Consider the following 20,791-nt stretch of genomic DNA (forward strand, 5'->3'; position numbering starts at 1 on the left):
GGACTTTGTAGTCTGAAATAAAGAATTCTTATCTTATCTTCTTATCTTATCTTATCATATATATGTATACACCCTTTCAAGGAATAAAAAGGACGAATTATTTATAACTATGTACCCTGGATCTCTTCTTGCTTATGATGAATAGGCCCTGATTCATAACTGAAAAACTGTAAAAGTACATACACTTACTGTGGCATTTATAAGGTTATAAGGAGGGTTAATCTGTGCAGCTAGTATGGATTACTGGGTGCATCCTTATTAACCCCTCTGGACTCTGCCCCTGGGTTCATAACTTGGAAAACATTCAGATCCCATTGAACTAAATTATGGTTTCTCAGTGGTTAAGGCACTGGACTCATGATCAGAAGGTTCCAGGCTCAAATCCCACTATATGATCAGCCTGTATCTTTATTACCAGTAAATGTATGCATGGATCTCATTCATAATTTAACTTGTCATTATACTATGGTAGATCTGAATCTTTGCTGTTTGACTTGATTATTAAGTAAGTACATATGTTAGCAAAGTCATTCATTGTTTTGCTTGTTTGCAAAAAGAAGAGAGACGGATGATAGGAGAGAGAGAGAGAGAGAGAGAGAGTCATATGGTATATTTATGGTGATTTACTTCCATCAACATAATAAAAGAATTATGCAGACTGCTAAGTCTAGCCTGCATTATCGTAGCATATCACAAAGCCTTGTCACTAAACAAGTAAATTAGATCAATGTGACCTAAATTTGCCCATGTAGGTAAGCTGTTCCATCCAAGATGAATATATCTATTAAGGTTTATAAAGGTATACACAAGTATCACTAAATCTAAGCAAAATACATAGATGTAAAACAATATGCAAAGTAATAATTATTCAAAGGAATGCAAATATTAGGCCACTGTGACCTAATTTTTCTTGTGATGATTATTATTTTCCAAGATGACTACAATCATCAAGTTTCTTGACTGTAAATATGTGTCAGAAAAACTGAGGTAATTGAAAAAAAAAGAATGTACTCACTGTGATTTGCCTTTGTACTGAGTACACCCATTAAGTTCAATGACTGTACAAAAACTGAGATACATTAAAAAACTTGTTACTGATGTCACTGCCAATTATGGTGCCATTGGGAAAATAGTCTCTGCCTCAACTGTGCTTCACAGGTGAGACAACACTGACCTTTCTAAGGTCATTCCAATAGGAGACAGAAATAACCTTTCTGACATACAAAGAAGAAAAGATTTGCTAAAGAAAAATTCAAGATAAGTTACATACAACAAAGACTTTATGTCTATTTTATTTCATGAGATTAAGTAAACAGAAATCTAGATCATACACATTTCATGAAAAAAATATCCACCAAAACTGTATCTACTACAAAGATACCATATAATCTGACTTTATAAAGATGATTCCAAATGAAAATGCACAGACCCAGATCTGTTGTTGCATAATGCACTGATGGATCTGGGTCTGTGCAGTTTGTTAAGAGTAATCAGTAGAACAAACAACATAGACCCTGATCTGCTGACACATTACATGAGGGCAGATTAATGGTCTATGTTATTTGCAACTGGACTGGACTTACAAGTGAGTATATATACTGTACTATAAATCCTTGGCATGAAAAAACGGAGAATGTTTTACACACCTAGATGCCTAAATATTATCTATAAAATCAACATAAGCACACTAAAACAGTGAGATAAACAGATATTTAGAATAACAAAGTTAGAATAACAAAATAACTGGACGGAAAATATATACATTTTTTTTTTTAAAGTATCACAGATTAGTCAATGGTCCACAAGACTTGTAACAATGAAAAAATTGCCTCAAAATAACTTAAAAGCTGTATTTATTAGCAGTATTACTAAAGTTTTAAAGTCAAGGTATTCATTAGCGGACTTATTCAAGTTTTAATGTCATTTTTTCCCCTCAATAATAAGCATCACTTCACTACAAAGAACAGGACACTCAGAATCATCAACCACAGCGAAATGTTAGTCATGATATAAAGCATTAAGACATGATGAAAAGCAACATTCAGAACTTTAAAATTTTCAAGAAGCCATTAACTGCTGAATGGTTAATGGTTGTATTTTAAATGTTGAATGGTTAGTGGTTGTATTTTAATTGTTGAATGGTTAATGACTGTATTTGCTCTGGCATACCAGTGTCTTCTGAATTGTGTAGCCATGCTTGCAATCATCTTCCTAGATTAATTTTACAACAGTTTCAATGCCTTTTAGCTTTATTATCAACTATAAAATTACTGGTTTACAAGCTCCATTTTTACAGTCTTAATGCCAATATTATTTCCTACAGTATTACCTCATTCACATGTGTGTAATGTCATTATTACCTTACTGACATTTGTAATGTCATTATTACCTTATCTGCATGTGTGTAATATTATTATTACTTTATTCACATGTGTGTAATATCATTATTACCTTATTCACATGTGTGTAATGTAATTATTACCTTATTCACAATTGTGTAATGTCATTACTCTCATTGATATGTGTAATGTTGTTGTTGTTGTTGTTGCAGGGTTTAACGCCATTTTTCAGCACAAGATAGGCTATACATGGTGGCCAGTATTAATGGTGGAGGAAGAACCCAAAAAAAAAAACTGGAAAGAACCACCGACCCACGAGAAGCTACTGGCAAGCTTTCTCACATAACCACATTAGCCGAATCCAAGACTCGAACCAACGCAGACAGAGGTGAGATGGCAGTGATCCGTAATGGTGAGCACTTTAGACCACTCAGCCACTCAGGGCCCCCGACATGTGCAATGTAATTATTACCTTATTTGCATGTGTGTAACATCATTATTACCTTTTTCATGTGTGTAATTTCATTATTACCTTATTCACATGTGTGTAATGTCATTATTACCTTAATGACATTTGTAATGTCATTATTACCTTATTTGCATGTGTGTAATATTATTATTACTTTATTCACATGTGTGTAATATCATTATTACCTTATTCACATGTGTGTAATGTCATTATTACCTTTTTCACAATCGTGCAATGTCATTACTACCTCACTGACATGTGTAATATAATTATTACCTTATTTGCATGTGTAGTATCATTATTACCTTATTCACATGTGTGTAATGTCATTATTACCTTTTTCACAATCGTGTAATGTCATTACTACCTCATTGATATGTGTAATATAATTATTACCTTATTTGCATGTGTAATGTCATTATTACCTTATTCACATGTAATTTCATTATTGCCTTATTCACATGTGTGTAATGTCATTATTACCTTATTCACAATCGTGTAATGTCATTACTACCTTATTGACATGTATAATGTAATTATTACCCTATTCACATGTATGTAATGTTGTTACTACCTAATTGACATGTATAATGTCATTATTACCTTATTCACAAGTGTGTAATATCATTATTACCTTATGCAAAAATGTGTAATGTCATTATTACATTATTCACAAGTGTGTAATACCATTATTACCTTATTCACAAGTGTATGATGTCATTATTACCTTATTCAAAGTGTGTAATTTTAATCTATTTAAATCAAGATCTCTGATGTAACAGATCTAACATGTTCAAGTCACTTCTGGAATTCTCAGGACAGTTATCAGCCATCCATCTTTATTTTTAAGAGGGTGACTCAGTTAGAACAAATCAACCTTGAGGATCTCATTATGAACATTATTGACTCCAAAAACCTATGCATATAAATGCAGCACTGCACATACAAACATAAACCCATACACAGCACACATTTTGACCTGTATTTATGCTTGAACTGATAATATAAAAATAAATTTAAATATTAAACAGTTTATGTACAAACTTACAAGGAAATGCCTGCAGCAATTTAGGACACTGAATATGTTATATTTTATACAAACAATTATCCTCTTGTCAGGATTATACCATTTAAGCATGTATAATTTCCTTTAAAATACATACAAAGACACCTAAATATCGAAAGCTTCTTTTACATATTTTATTTTGTTTTTTGGGCTGGGTTGGAAGCTTTGTAGCTATTTGAAACAGTGGACCTCAGATTAGGGGTACAAGCACTGCCTACTCTTTGTGATGAATGAGATAAATATATATGATTTATTAGACATGTTCATTTTGTGTATAGTGTGTACCAAATTACAAACCACATATACCCAGATCAAATGTCATATAATGCACCAGCATATTAGACCCAGAAACATTATTGTGAAATACACCAGCATATAAGATCTGGATTCACTGTCTCATAGTACACCAGCATATAAGACCTAGAACCATTATTATGAAATACACCAGCATACAAGATCTATATTAGACACAGATATAATGTCACATAGTGCACCAGCATATCAGGTTCAATACTGCTTGCTTTGAAATTGTTAGTAGTTTGAATGCTGTAGACTCAGAGCATACTGCCACATAATGCATATCAAGTTCTACACTATTTGATTTGAAACTGTAAGTAGTAAGAACACAATAGACTCAGAGCTTACTGTCATATAATGCACCAGCATATCGGGTTCTACACTGTTTGCTTTGAAATTGGTAAGTAGTTTGAACAATGTAGACTCAGATCAGTCCCTATGCTATGCAACATTAGAACTGGGTTAACATGGTTTTCAGGTAGGTGCTGTTATAGACAAGAAAATGTGGTCATAATTCATCCATTTTTGAAACTCCTATGGACTTATGTCTCTGTGACATCGTGCATGTAAAAGACCCCACTATATATGTATTGCATTTTGAGTCCACGTGTGGTACTTTTCCTACATCAATTCAGCCGAGTCAATAACTGATTCTACTTTTCAGAGTGTTAAGATGAAATTCCAACTTAAAATATCATTATGTTTCGGCCAGGAAATGTTATAAAAAGGGAATATAATTGTGAACTTCAAGTCCATATTAATATGGCTACCCAAATTGGACAGCCCATGCCCATATCAACAGGGCACAAACCAGACAGCCCAATGTCTGGGACTAGCTAATTTTTCTATTGGACAAGCACCTTACAGCAAGAGTTTAGCTCTGAGCAATTACAAGTTTTCCAAAATTAAAAAGTCACAATTTCATGTACAAGATTCAACTGCTGACTTTTATTATGGACTCATCTTTTTCCAGACCAGCATTTTCCTTTCAACCTTATTAAGATACAGTCTGGAATCGATTTTGTGTATGTGATATATGAAATATAGAACTGTGACTTTTTAAACATCAGGTAATAAGCACATTCACAAAGAATGGCTTTATTTATTGAGATTGCAATAAAATAAATGTTTTACCAAAGTACTGATCAGTTAGCTGATAATTAATAATGTATGTTTAAAGTCCAATTTCTTCTAATCTGCAGGAAGGCATGGGGAAACACATTGGTCATTAGTTGGTTTGTTCCATACAGAATGAAACTCGATCATATTTGTCTCTATGTTCAGTCTCCTCTTTTTGATCTATTTATTTTCCAATATATTCAAAATCATCAATTTCATCAATATCATCAATTTCATCGATTTTTGTTTTTAAAGTCAGGAGGGGATATGGTCTGCTGTTTAATCATGATATAAAAAGTGCACAGAGCTGATGTAGATGCCTATGCCTATATGTTCCACAATTAATTTATATAGACTTTAATAAGTAATTAAAATCCGTTTGACTGATAACACATTTGCTAATCATTTGTAGTTAGATATATATTAATTCCTGCTTATTAAGCTAATATTAAGCATCCTTTAAGAAGTGTACTCTGCCATTTGTTTCTCTGATGCATGGGTGGTCACTGGCACTAAAGATAAGAAACTTTATTTTATGTTTTATAACTTGAACAATACAAATTAGCTGTTATTCTGATTGTTTGGTGAGTTGTTGCAGATTGAATGCCATTTTCAGCAAACAACAGACATTACATGGCAGTCAGTATAACAGGTGGAAGGTGAACCTGGGAAAACCCTGGTTGGTAGTTCTTACCAAACCATTGGTTGGTAGTTCTTACCAAGGTTTTCCCAGGTTCACCCTCCACCTGTTATACTGACTGATTTATCTTGTCCTGAACAAGTGGACAGGAAAAGACAAAGTGAAAAAGCCCTAACCAGGAGTCACAGACAAAGAAGTTTTTTTATCAGACATTTGTCATATACATGTACTATACAAATACCCAACACACTGGTTTCCTTATATGATATTTGTCATATACAAATACCCTAGACAGAGGTTTTCTCATGGGATGTTTGTCATATACAAATACCTTACACAGATGTTTCCTCATAGGACATTTGTCATATACAAATACCCTACACACTGGTTTCCATACAGGATATTTGTCATATACAAATACCCTACACACTGGTTTCCATAAAGGATATTTGTCATATACAAATACCCTACACACTGGTTTCCATATAGGATATTTGTCATATACAAATACCCTACACACTGGTTTCCATATAGGATATTTGTCATATACAAATACCCTACACACTGGTTTCCTTAATGGATATTTGTCATATACAAATACATATCAAAATATTTTTTTTACTGAAAATATTTTATGTAGATGAATATCATCAGTAATACTGATAAAAGTCCAACTTAATTGAGGCAAAAAGCACTGTCAGTCAAGCCAGTTTCCATCAGGATATTTTATAGGAATAAATATAGCAAAAATCAGGTACTGTATATCAAGAATAAAAACTGGAAAATGTTCATTATAACAACTCTTTTATGTCTATAACTGCCACCACACAACTGCTGTAAATGGCCAATGCTGTGCATTACTCCCTGTGATTACATCAAAGTCATTATGGAATAGGCCACTGCTGTGCATTACTCCCTGTGATTACATCAAAGTCATTATGGAAAAGGCCACTGCAATGCATTACTTCTTGTGATTACATCAAAGTCATTATGGAATAGGCCACTGCTGTGCATTACTCCCTGTGATTACATCAAAGTCATTATGGAATAGGCCACTGCTGTGCATTACTTCCTGTGATTACATCAAAGACATTATGGAATAGGCCACTGCTGTGCATTACTCCCTGTGATTACATCAAAGTCATTATTGAATAAGACACTGCTGTGCATTACTCCCTGTGATTACATCAAAGTCATTATGGAATAGGCCACTGCTTTCCATTACTTATGTTTCCAAAGATGATGTCATTATTCAGTAGGCCAATAAATACAGTCTAGTCTTGTTTATCTGATGCAGACTGTAACCATTAAAAAATGTTTGAGTGCTGGATTTAATATTTCAATAATCTCCTACAGCTAATGGTTCCATTATGGCATTCAATCAAAGCAAACGTTGGAGCAATTAAGTCCATGATTAAAAGAAAGAGAAAAAAACCCCAGTCAAGAATATCAATATTCATATATCTTTTAAGCACCAAGGTATTTTAGAATTCTATCTGACATCAGCAATAAGATTATCAACTGCATCCCAGTCAATGATGCTCATTACACTTCCGCTGCTGACGGAGGCGGCATCTGCAATCCTGGCTATCTCATCAATGTCAACTGACTGTGAATAGTCTTCACCCATAACAACATTGTAATAATCCGAAATCTGTTCTGAGGCCATGGACATGCGGCCATAGGAAGTCTGAAAAGAAAAAAGAGATAATGAGTCCAGTCTTTAAAGCATCCTTTTATGAAAAAGAAGAGACAATGTAGGGCTATCTTTTTGATTTAAAAAAGGTTGGAAAAAGTAGGGTAAAGTGAGCATTTAATAAAGAAATAAAGCATCAAAATTATTTAAATTACTGAAAATAATTAAACATTTACTGGACATACCTTTGGAAACTTGAACAAAAGCATGTTCTTAGTTCAGTTTATTTGACTGCACCTCATTGGTGGGGGCATCTCTTGTCATACATTCATATTCCTACTTCATTATTTTTGTCTTCAGAAAATAGATTTTCTAGATTGCTTATATAGTACAACTAGTTTTAAGCTCATGCAAGAATGTATGGAGAAACAAAATACAATGCTCTCAATAACTGGTTAGCAAAACATACATTGTATCACATGCTGACACAAAATAGAAGAAATGTAGATATAACAGGGCCAATTTAGAAATGTAGATATAACAGGGCCAATTTAGAAATGTAGATATAACAGGGCCTATTTAGAAATGTAGATATATACAGGGCCAATTTAGAAATGTAGATATAACAGGGCCAATTTAGAAATGTAGATATATACAGGGCCAATTTAGAAATGTAGATACAACAGGGCGAATTTAGAAATGTAGATATATACAGGGCCAATTTAGAAATGTAGATATAACAGGGTCAATTTAGAAATGTAAATATAACAGGGCCAATTTAGAAAGAAAAAAAAGGGAAAAATACAGAGTCTGACAAATAAAGAAGGAAAAGTAGGAAATAGTAAGAAAAGATTATGCATATTTTTCAGGTTGTTGTTGAAGCATTCAAAGTCAGTATATCAACCTATTACCCAGTCGATCATGTATGAAAATCTCAGTTTAGTAGTACATGTATGTGTGTCTAATTTAACATGTTCTGGGTTTAAGCCATGATGGCCGCAATGCTTTCTTGCTTCCTTCAACAATACATGATACAAATTCTATTCATGAGAAGTAGGCAGAAAATCTGCTGCCTACTTCTAAGATTTGGCACAAGGTTCATTTCTTTGTGAAAGTCCTCATCATAGTGACAAAACATTGGACTATAGGAGAACAAAAAACGCCACATATTGTGGAGATTGATGGATCATTCTAGTTTTCCTGCTACAGTCAACTCAGTCATAGCAAAACCACGGCATGCGCATGGTTTAACACAGACATAAAGAAAGTCATTTCATATTTATAATAAGTGCTCAGGGTTATGACACCAATAAATCTGTGGTATTATTTCAAGACTTAATTTTTATAATTTATTCTTTCTTCATATTAGAAGGTGAAAAGTATAAGAAATAAAACAAAAAGGCCCCTTATGCTATCACATTAATGTACTGGCAATTTAAATCTAAATAATTATTTACTAAGAATAATCAGATCAGTTGCTACAAGGGATGAAATGGCAAGCCAATACCACAGATCAATATGTATTGCAATGCACAACATGTAGTATGATTCATATTGATACATGTAAAGAATAAACTGGCAAACAATTAGATATAATAATTAATAATGACCACTGAAGATTAAATGTAACTTTCTATAGTAAAAGTAATTTTCGTTCAATTTTGCATCTTAAGTATCAATGTGTGTATCAAAACAGCAAAAATTATATATGTACTGATGCACTGGTGCATCATTTCACCAAAACTTGCTGCACACAGTGAGTGAACTTTGTACCCAAACAAGGAAAGCCATAAACATCAATTGTTCTTACCTAAAAGATTTCAGACCAGAGAAAATTTAGCCAAAGAAACATTTAACAGGTTTTGGCATGGTTAGAAGCCTAAGAGCAGTCTTGATGAAATGTTTGTTATTTGCCGAGGTGTTTGTTTTTTTGTTTCTTTTTTAAAATAAATTTTCCATTATGTTTTGAGCACAGATCCGCTGCAGGTTTAACTCCACCAGCCCATCCATGCCACCTCTCAAATTTATGAATAACTGAAGATATTATATCTGATATGGGTTGTAATACTTACTCCACGTCCTATAGAGCTGATATCATCTTCATACAGAATTTTGCGGACATCATCTCCCATGGACCAGGAGCTGACAACTGAAGAGTCATCCAAATCTTTCACATGCTCCTTGTAAGGATCTCTGTATGGCCTAGCTGCAGTCCTGGCTGCCGACAGTTTCTTAGCTGTAAGAGGGGTTTTTATTATCAGACATGTATATGTACAGTTACATCATGTTCAGCATCAATACATCAATACTTTGCCATTACAGAAGATTAAGTCTGGTTTCTTGATACACCGAAGATCTCCAAGGTTAGACTTAATTCTGGTTAAAACAGTCTTCACACTCCATTTACCAAAATATTTGGTAATTCCATAAAGTGATAAACACTGTTTTGCGAGCTGTTTACTGGACAGTGAGAGTGGATTCAGGCATATTTTGTGCAATTACCATTTTTCAATGAATCAGGGACCATTGAAATTGATGATGGATTTTACCCTTGATCTTCTAACCTATCATACAGCGATGTAACAAGAAGACTCTATTTAGTGAGTCATAAAAATATTTTAAAAATAACACTGTCTCCAAGACATGGCTTTAAAATTATCTTTACTGTATCCAAATCTGTCACATTCCATTTTTCAATCTGTAGTTAAATGAAATTCATCCTTGATTTTCATTTTTCAAATCTGACATGTAGAGATGTTTAGCTTGTGACCACACGGGTAACTTCCATTTACTGGTATGTACTGTCACTAATTTGTATTATATATTTAATTTAATTTGTAGGCACGTGTGGATTTGATTTATAGTGGCTTATAACTACAAAACCATACAGCCAACAGTTGACAGGAAACTGACTCCACAAAACCATACAGCCAACAGTACACAGAAACTAACTCTACAAAACCATACAGCCAACAGTTGACAGGAAACTCACTCTACAAAACCATACAACCAACAGTACATGGAAACTAACTCTACAAAACCATACAGCCAACAGTACATGGAAACTAACTCTACAAAACCATACAGCCAACAGTACACGGAAACTAACTCTACAAAACCATACAGCCTTTAAGTCTTGTAGTGAATTAGCAGTGTATACCCAGTACAATGCTACTCACTTTAATAGTCTTGTAGTGAACCAGAAGTGTATACCCAGTATAATGCTACTCCCTTTAAGGCATGTAGTGAACTAGCAGTGTATACCCAGTACAAAGCTACTCCCTTGAACAGCCTTGTAGTGAACTGGCAGTGTATACCCAGTACAATGCTACTCCCTTCAATAGTCTTATACTGAGCTAGCAGTGTATATCCAGTATAATGCTACTCCTTTTAATGGTCTTGTAGTGAACTAGCAGTATATACCCAGTATAATGCTACTCCCTTTAATTCTTGTAGTGAACTAGCAGTGTATACCCAGTACAATGCTAATGCCTTTAAAAGATTTGTAGTGGGCTAGCAATGTAAACCCAGTATAATGCTACTCCCTTGAATAGTGATGTAGTGAACTTGCAGTGTATACCCAGTATAATGATACTCCTTTGAATAGTGTTGTAGTGAGCTAGCAGAGTACACAAAATGTGGAAATAAATGTACCCACTACTTTTTTATGATCATTTTGCCAGTAACATTTATATCATTACATTTTGAAAATGTTATATTAACTCTCAGCAGTCAAATTTTAAAGCATACTTTACAAATATGGTTCATTAAAGAAATGTTTAACAGCAAAAGGGCAGAATAAGTCAAGTTAAATGGATACATTAACATAACAATCTGAAGAGAACAGCATTAGCAGAGTAAGTTTAGGTCATAAAGTTTGTTTTCTTTCTGTAGCATGTACATATCAAATACTATGTTCTATACAAATTCAAGAGGGCTTGTGTGTGCTTCTTTATCACATATACTGTACTTATTTTCATCTTTACTTATTTACTATATATACTTATTTCAACATAATCATATATACTGTACTTATTTTCATCTTTACTTATTTACTATATATACTTATTTCAACATATGCACTTAATACATGTACTTTCCAGATCTTAATGTGTATGAATTTCTGATAAAATGGCTACCATAGGATTTGAGAACAATTCTGATGCCCTGGTAATATCAAAAAACATACATTAAGTACTTATCAATTTACCTCTGGAGACCGCTCCAGGTGGCTGCTTTGGTGCCTGGAGTGCCTTCAACTGCTGAGTGTAAGTTTGGGGTTTGTGGATTGGCTTGTGTGACCGCATTACAGGTCTTGGAACAACTGTTGTGGGGCCAGCTTCAATACAAAAAGTATTTAATCATATTAAGACTAATGTAAATCATTATAAGTCAGTGTCATAATATTTTCATAAATGTAATATATTGGGTCCATTTGTAATAAAAAATAGTGGCTCCTCTATGATTAGCATTATAAATCAGCCCCCAAACCATAAGAAATACCGGTATTTGTCTAAAACGTACACAGATGTGTTGTGGCCAGTTTGTCTGCATTAACAGCTTGATTTTAAGAAGAGGTGAGATCAGACCAAAACCATCCATCAATATCAGTACAAGTTTAGGGGCCAATTTATTGGACTATTCTACGTTTACTCATTTCACTTGAAATTTATGAAACAAACTGATTAATTTCTGTCTTTTGGAGCCTTATAAAATCAGTAATAGTGCCCCAGTTTGGTGTTTAACACACATTAATCCCAAGCTGCAATCAAACTGCAAATTTTGGGGTAATATGTATGTAGGTTTTGGAGTCTAATCACAATTCTTGCTAGCAATATTGAATAGAGCTATAAAGTAGGGCCCAGTGAACAAGTTTAAATGTTTGACCATCATCCAAACTTGTCACAGTATTGTAGGTTTTATCTCAATAGACATATTGAAAGAAGAGTTGCAGCCCAGACATATCTGATGGAGAATATATTTCATGGAAGGATACATGAATGGACAAAGTGAATCTATAATCTGTCTCTAGACCTGGAAGTAAAATAGTCTTTTTAAAAATTATTGTTTTCAGCATTTTCAAAAATGATGAGCTATTAAAGTGATACAAAACTTCATAAAGACTAATTACAATAAAACATATAACTTGTAACCCTTACCTCTGGGTTTGTGTGTTCCCTCACTTAGTTTTTGCAACCTCTCCACATAGGTCAATGGTTTGTGTTTAGGTTTGACAGACTTTCTGACTAAGCCTGATGACCTAGCTGACTCACTAGCAACTGGAATTTAAATATGATATAATATATAAGTAAATTCATGTTCAAAATGTTCAGTAATAATAATTGGTTCAAATATTCCTTTGCTTCAAATATGAATTGGACCTGGAAGCACAAGCACTTGCAATAGGATTGTATTCAAAATATGTATCAAATTAGTACCTAGAAAGAATGAACATGACAACAAGCACTTGATATAGGATTGTATTCAAAATATGTATCAAATTAGTACCTAGAAAGAATGAACATGACAACAAGCACTTGCAATAGGATTGTATTCAAAATATGTATCAAATTAGTACCTAGAAAGAATGAACATGACAACAAGCACTTGCAATAGGATTGTATTCAAAATATGTATCAAATTAGTACCTAGAAAGAATGAACATGACAACAAAGCAACATTCTTCAATTAAGACAATGTATATATTATAACACAGAAACGTCAATAGTATTTAGTAACATAATGCTTTATCATTGCATAACATTAATTGTTCTGTCCTTTATTTAATAGGCCTAAATTCCACTGGCCAGGTGGCCCCCATTTTATGTAGAATAATGGTTAAAATCCATGTTAAGAATGACTATATCCCTGTTTTGATGTTAATTTTCAAGCATAGTAAATGCATAAAATAAAATTTGGCAAAATGGAGACATATTCTGCAATAAAATGGTTTGATTTCTTAGCTTTTGTCTTTTTTGACAAGGAATAGGGCAAAAAGCAGTGTATTATTGGCATACCAATCTCAAAATCAAAGTTTACTTTTTATTGCAGAATATGTCTCCATTTTGCCAAATTTTATTTTATACACATTATTTTATACACATTATTCATATAGTTTTCTTCAAGTCTGTCAGTGTGGAGTACCTGAAGAGCCAACCACATGAATCCTAGGTGCTACTGGGGTAGAGTATGTCACAGTGGACTTCATCTCCTGCAGTCTCTCTGCATATGTTTTGACTCTTCTTGTGGATGGATCTATAACTGGTCGAGACCCTGGCAGATGCTTGCTTCCTGAAAACAGGCACAAATCATTTTCATTAGTTCTCATATAAGAAAGCTATATTGAGTGTTAGTCATATCTGGTCACTAATAATCAGTTTTTGAACACAACTAAAGTCAAAGAAAAGTGGCTCTTACAGTGACTAACAAATTTACAATAATGTAGTACCAACTCTGACTACTAAAATATTCATTGCACAGGTAAATAATTTGAAAATAATTATTTTTTTCTTCAGTCAAAATTGACCTAAAGTGTTTGTGATGCATTACTATATCTCTTTCTTAAGTATACACTGACTTGCAGTACAATTATGTGCTAAACTTACAACTTTACAGACTACATATGACATTGATATGGAAACCTGATATGCAAAAATTACAGCTTAACAGAATATATATGACAGATATGGAAACCTGATAAGCATTTATTACAAATTGACAGAATATATATGACATAGATATGGAAACCTGACATGCAAAAATTACCTTATATTGGAACCACTTTAAGTCATAATTTCATGTCATAATGACAAAGAACAAAATAACTGCAGTTTGCAGGCATAATTTCACATTATAAAGACAAAAGACAAAATCACTGTTGTTTGCAGTCATAATTTCAAGTTATAAAGACAAAGAACAAAATCACTGCAGTTTGCAGGCATAATTTCACGATATAAAGACAAAAGACAAAATCACTATAGTTTGCAGTCACAATTTCACATTATAAAGACAAAGAACAAAATGACTGTTGTTTGCAGTCATAATTTCATGTTAGACAAAGGACGAAATTACTGTAGTTTGCTTCTCTAGACACCACTGTGTCCTGAACATCGATTATGGTATGGATACTGTTGACAGATGAAACAACTGTGAGTCATTTGCAGAAACTTGAATCATAAATATTACACAATAAATAACATGAAAAGCATGAGTTTTATGATAACAGTAAGAAATACACAGGATTCCTACAGGCTGCCAGAATTTATAATCTACATTATAAACCAGCCCACATAGAAAACATTATGTGAAAAGAAAACTAGCTTTGAAATGAACAAAATGGCCAAAATGAAGCGATGACTGGTTCTTCCAAGACTCAGCTTTCAGTTATCTTTCAAGCTCTATTGTAAATGTATTCATTACATGTCTAACATCTGATCCTTGTTACACTTTGTGAGAAAACCCTTTCCAGTTTAACATCTGATCCTTGTTACACCATATGAGAAAACCCTTTCCAGGGTAACATCTGGTCTTTGGTGGACCTTGTCAGAAAACCTTTTCCAGTTCAACATTGATGCTTGTTACACCTTGTGAGGAAACCCTTTCCAGTTTAACATCTGATCCTTGTTACACCTTGTGAGAAAATCCTTTCCAGTTTAGCATCTGATCCTTGTTACACCTTATGAAAAAAACCTTTCCAGGGTGACATCTGGTCTTTGATGGACCTTGTCAGAAAACCTTTTCCAGCTCAACATTGATCCTTGTTACACCTTGTGAGAAAACCCTTTCCAGTTTAACAACTGATCCTTGTTACACCTTATGTAAAAACCCTTTCCAGGGTAATATTGGGTCTTTGGTGGACCTTGTCAGAAAACCTTTTCCAGCTCAACATTGATCCTTGTTACACCTTGTGAGAAAACCCTTTCCAGTTTAACAACTGGTCCTTGTTACACCTTATGAAAAAAGCCTTTCCAGTGTAACATCTGGACTTTGGAGGACCTTGTCATAAAACCTGTTATAGTCTAACAACTGATCCTTGTTACACCTTGTGAGAAAACCCTTTCCAGTCTAATAACTGATCCTTGTTACACCTTACGAAAAAAAACCTTTCCAGGGTAATATCTGGTCTTTGATGGACCTTGTCAGAAAACCTTTTCCAGTTCAACATTGATCCTTGTTACACCTTGTGAGAAAATCCTTTCCAGTCTAACAACTGATCCTTGTTACACCTTATGTAAAAACCCTTTCCAGTGTAACATCTGATCCTTGTTACACCTTGTGAGAAAATCCTTTCCAGTTTAACAACTAATCCTTGTTGCACCTTATGAAAAAACCCTTTCCAGTGTAACATCTGATCCTTGTTACACCTTGTGAGAAAACCCTTTCCAGTTTAACATCTGATCCTTGTTACACCTTATGTAAAAACCCTTTCCAGGGTAATATTGGGTCTTTGGTGGACCTTGTCAGAAAACCTTTTCCAGCTCAACATTGATCCTTGTTACACCTTGTGAGAAAACCCTTTCCAGTTTAACAACTGATCCTTGTTACACCTTATGAAAAAACCCTTTCCAGTGTAACATCTGGTCTTTGGAGGACCTTGTCAGAAAACCTGTTCCAGTCTAACAACTGATCCTTGTTACACCTTGTGAGAAAACTCTTTCCAGTCTAACAACTGATTCTTGTTACACCTTATGAAAAAAAACCTTTCCAGTGTAACATCTGGTCTTTGGTGGATCTTGTCAGACAGCCTGTTTCAGTCTAACAACTGATCCTTGTTACACCTTGTGAGAAAACCCTTTCCAGTCTAACAACTGATTCTTGTTACACCTTGTGAGAAAACCCTTTCCAGTCTAACAACTGATCCTTGTTACACCTTGTGAGAAAACTGTTATTTTGCTGCATGTCATTAGCTTAAAAGGAAACTACTTCTGACTTGTTAAAGTTACAAGTGGGCAATGAGTTATAAACTAAAATTATCTGAATGACACACTGTCAAGAAGTGACCAGATTCTTCACACCAAGTGGTCCATTCATCAGTTGGTCTTTCATAAAATTTGTGAACTTTATCCTTCTAAAAAGATATAAAAAGTCTGTAAGATTTATTTGAATTGGCTTCTGATTAATACATACAATGTATATTACCATCTTCATAATGGCCTTGGGCATCATACAATTTTCAGGGGAGGGGAAAGAAATAGGGATTATGATCACAAAATACCATGAAAAAAGAATATTGCTCTGTTCTGTATAAAAATACAAACTAATTAGATCTATTATGTTAGTTCAAAAAATTATTTTGAGAGAGGGAAAAAAATCATAGGTTGAAGAAAAAACACACCCCTCGAAAACTGAATGGTTGGTACCTTAGAGTCTTGTTTTGAAGAGATAACAGTTAGACATAAAAAATTAACAAATACTAAGGAAAATAGTTTAAAAAATGAAACAATCTTCCATTACCATATATTCGCATCTTTTCTCTCTCAGTCATCTCCCTAGATGTTGGGGTCTCTGGTGGCTGGCTAACAGATGTTGTTCTCTCTGTGTAGAGCTCCTCTGTAGCCACGGGTATCTGAGAGTGACGTCCCTTTTTGGTAATCTCTGGTCTCTGAAGACGGACAAGCTCTGTGAAGGATTTGGGTTTGTAAGGTTTCTTTGGTTTTTCTATAACTTTCATAGCAATCTCCTGACTCTCTGAAACATCCATGGCCTGTACTGCTCTTGTGTACTCCATCAAGTCATCTGTAAATGAAAGGAAATATATAAATTGAGCTAGAAGCAACAGTAACTTAAGTATTTTTAAACACAAGCAAAGTTTTTGTCCACTGTAGCTATAATTATCAGAATCTTAAGAAATGGACATCATACGTTAATATTTGTGCAATTTTAATTCTAATTTTACCTTTTCTACTACACAGACTAATTTATATAATTACCAAACATAATTTACCACTAGTGTAGCATTCATATTTTTCCTGTTGAACAAATTATTTGCAATTCTTCAGTATACAATATACAGTCTTATTCTTTCTAAATGTCTACCCTTTGCCATTACAAAAAAGTCAATTTCATCAACAGAATCTGAAATCTGTAAATACAGATACAGAAAAAGGTCTAAAAAATATTGGTGAACAAGTAGATGAAAATGTACAGGAAAGATTTCTTGAAAGGCAGTTATATAAAAGAAAACTGTTCTATGTCTTTTCTATAATGGACACTTTCAAGAATGTATAAAATCATTATTTTAACGACTGTGACTTAAGGACAATAGTTTAGCATGTTGATTCTCTCCATACATAATGTTTTAAATTTCTTTCCCTGCAAGGCTATCCTGACATGAGCCAAGCATGAAGGATGAGCCATTCTGGGCAGGGGTGGAACACCTGTTACCGTGGCTGTTTGAGGCCCTCTTTGGTATTATTGCTAGATCAAGCAGACCATTCACCCAGAACTTGCCCTACTTGAGAAGGGTTATCAGAATCACTTTGCAGTCCTGAACCACAATTTCTGTATTATTTTCAGTGCAAGACTGTAGCACAAAGGGTGGTGTAGTTGGATTAGTATAAAAAAGCCTTCCCAGCCTATCAATAGTGCATCCACAGCCTAGGCTTAAGAATCTGGAACCTAGTCACAATTTTTTTATCATTGGCTACCTCCAAAGTTCACAAATTTTATGAAAGACCAACTGATGAATGGACCACTTGGTGTGAAGAATCTGGTCACTTCTTGACAGTGTGTCATCCAGGAAATTAAGCTTGTCAGGAGTGCATCTGATCTGGATGGCTATCTTTATTTGGAAGCATCAATGTGCAAACCAGAATAATTAGACAGAGTTATTTTGTTCCCCCCAGTTTGTGTGTGTGTGTGATTTGGATTTTTAATGTAGCTTTAACAATTTTTCAGTCATATCGCTATGATGTCTGCGGTGTGGCAGTTTATAGTGGTGTCTAGCACTGGGGCATCATGCCGCAGACATGTAGCATGATGTCCCACCCAGTCACATTATGCTGACACCAGGCCGACCAGTCCTAACACTAACCTCTTAATGTTGAGTGCCAAGTGAGGCAGCTGTTAGTACCATTTTTATAAGTCTTTGATATGACATGGCCAGGTATCAAACCCACTACCTCCCCCATCCAAGGCAGACAATCTAACCACCCTCCCCCCCAGTTTGAAGAGGCAGGTCACCACCACTAAATTTTCCTACATGATAGGAACTATTTTTCCTGAAGAGATGATCCTTCCAGAAATGACAAGCACTGATCACAACCTAATTTCCAGGATTGTGATGGGGGCCTCGAGTGGCTGAGTGGTCTAAAGCACTCTCCATTACGGATCACTGCCATTTCACCTCTGTCTGTGTGGGTTCGAGTCTCGGATTCGGCCAATGTGGGTATGTGAGAAAGCTTCCAGTAGCTTCTCAAGGGTCGGTGGTTCTTTCCAGGGATTTCCTGGGTTCTTCCTCCACCATTAATACTGGCCGCCATGTATAGCCTATCATGTGCTGAAAAATGGTGTTAAACCCTACAAAAACAACCAGGATTGTGATGAGGTAACTTCTCTAAACCCCACAGCAAAAGGTGCATTCCCCAACCATACAAACTGGCATCCATATAAACTATAACTTCTGGTTGGGGCTAATCCAGAGGAATTCCTGATATGTGCCAATGTATGCTGTGCCTCTGACACAGGAATAATAACTACTTTAGCTGTGATCATAACGCTTAAGTCAAGTCAACCATGATAAGGAAGCCCAAAAAATCAAATCTGCTGCTGCACTCAGCAAACCAAAAAGTTGCAAGAACTCTCTAGCTGCAATCCACTCCCTGTTGAGGGAGACTGGTCAGAAATTTAATGCCCAGGTGGACAAAATGCCTAGATGACCTAAAAGGGACTGAATACCATCTCTGCCCATCATGAAGACTGAATTTACCATTTATTTTTGGAAGATTGTTACAGATACATCCTTGTCCAAAGTCAACCATAACAGTAGATCATTTCTTGCATAAGCTAAGGATTGATGGTGAGAATGAATGGGAGTGCATGAAACTGAAACTCGCATGATCTCATGTGAACATGGATCTGAGAATGTGCATCAGTTTGATCAAGAATGACTGCAAATTCATCCCTTTTATGGAAAGTCACATTGACTGTGCCATTTCCATTTTAAACTTCAGGCATCAAGATATTTGTTGAGCTGGCTGAGGTCTTGAGGTTTTTTGCTGGCTTTTGGTGCTAAAAAAACCTAAACTAAAACCACCATCTCCACTACCTGCTTGTCAAATAAAGACTAGATCTCCTGTAGAATTTCAGTTTTCTCCAAATTTGACATCATCTGTCACTGAAGGAGACGCTGAAAGTGAAGGGGGTTGGACAAATGAAGTTCAAAGCCCATTTTAAATGATTTTGATTGTGTATTCAATTTGCCCAAATAGTTGGAGCCAAAACTGGCAAAAATCAAAGAGTATGACACCAACCAGTAGTGTGGGGAAGAGGAGGGTTTTGAAAGACTTGGAAACAATTGACTTGCTGTGATTTGAGTGAAGAAAGGTGCTATTCCATTCATTATTTCACCTGAAATAAATTTATCTTGTAATGAAAGAAAAAAAAATATATCCAAGTTGGAGAGAACATCGTAGACCCATAAATTAAATGGTCAGTCCCTCACAGTACATATGCAGTCAGAAGTGAGCTAGTACAAAGTTGCACATGTTCATCCTTGTGACTGCCATTACTGCTTAAGGGCTCAGCATGTGGTTTGCATTTCAGTGTAAATTATGTCTTTTCTGCTGTTTTTTTCTTTGTTTTAAGTAACATTCCATATCTCCGAGGATTACACTCCATATCTCACTGGCTTACTTTTTCTGTTAGGATAAATTGATGCTGTTCAAAAGAAGTCAAAAGGTCTGCCTCTCATTATGTAAGTATATATATTTTTTGAGATTTCTTTGAATAAAGCAAAAATGTAAAATTACTGCAACAGAAGCAGATCAGCCTTTTCTAAATACACTTCTATTGAATATATGTTTACAATTTTGTTTATTATCCAAATAAATAACTGACAAAAAGATGACTGATTTTTCAAGTGGTATCCAACTGTAAATAACACTTCATGTCTCAGTCTTTCCATGGGTGATCTTCATGCATTGGCTATTCAAATATCAATCAGAAATGCTGACCAGCCCCCTCCATGGTGGAGTTGCCAACAAGTGTACCTGTCTCGATGCAGTAG

General features: G+C 34.7%; 1 protein-coding gene across 1 annotated transcript in view; it reads right to left on the reverse strand.

Moving 5' to 3' along the window:
* Positions 1-1,262: 1,262 nt before the first annotated feature.
* LOC149807106 (uncharacterized) overlaps positions 1,263-20,791 on the reverse strand; it is a 166,214-nt gene continuing 146,685 nt past the window's right edge. Inside the window, exons 36-41 of the mRNA XM_089962073.1 lie at positions 17,020-17,301; positions 13,711-13,857; positions 12,726-12,845; positions 11,777-11,905; positions 9,639-9,802; positions 1,263-7,620 (exon numbers count right to left, since the gene is read on the reverse strand). Coding sequence (XP_089818199.1) covers positions 7,423-7,620; positions 9,639-9,802; positions 11,777-11,905; positions 12,726-12,845; positions 13,711-13,857; positions 17,020-17,301 — 1,040 coding nt within the window. The 3' untranslated portion in view covers positions 1,263-7,422. The remainder of the gene's footprint in view (positions 7,621-9,638; positions 9,803-11,776; positions 11,906-12,725; positions 12,846-13,710; positions 13,858-17,019; positions 17,302-20,791) is intronic.

Source organism: Sinohyriopsis cumingii, chromosome 1 (assembly GCF_028554795.1).
Source record: "Sinohyriopsis cumingii isolate HCF-2022 chromosome 1, ASM2855479v2, whole genome shotgun sequence".
Lineage (NCBI taxonomy): Eukaryota > Metazoa > Mollusca > Bivalvia > Unionida > Unionidae > Sinohyriopsis > Sinohyriopsis cumingii.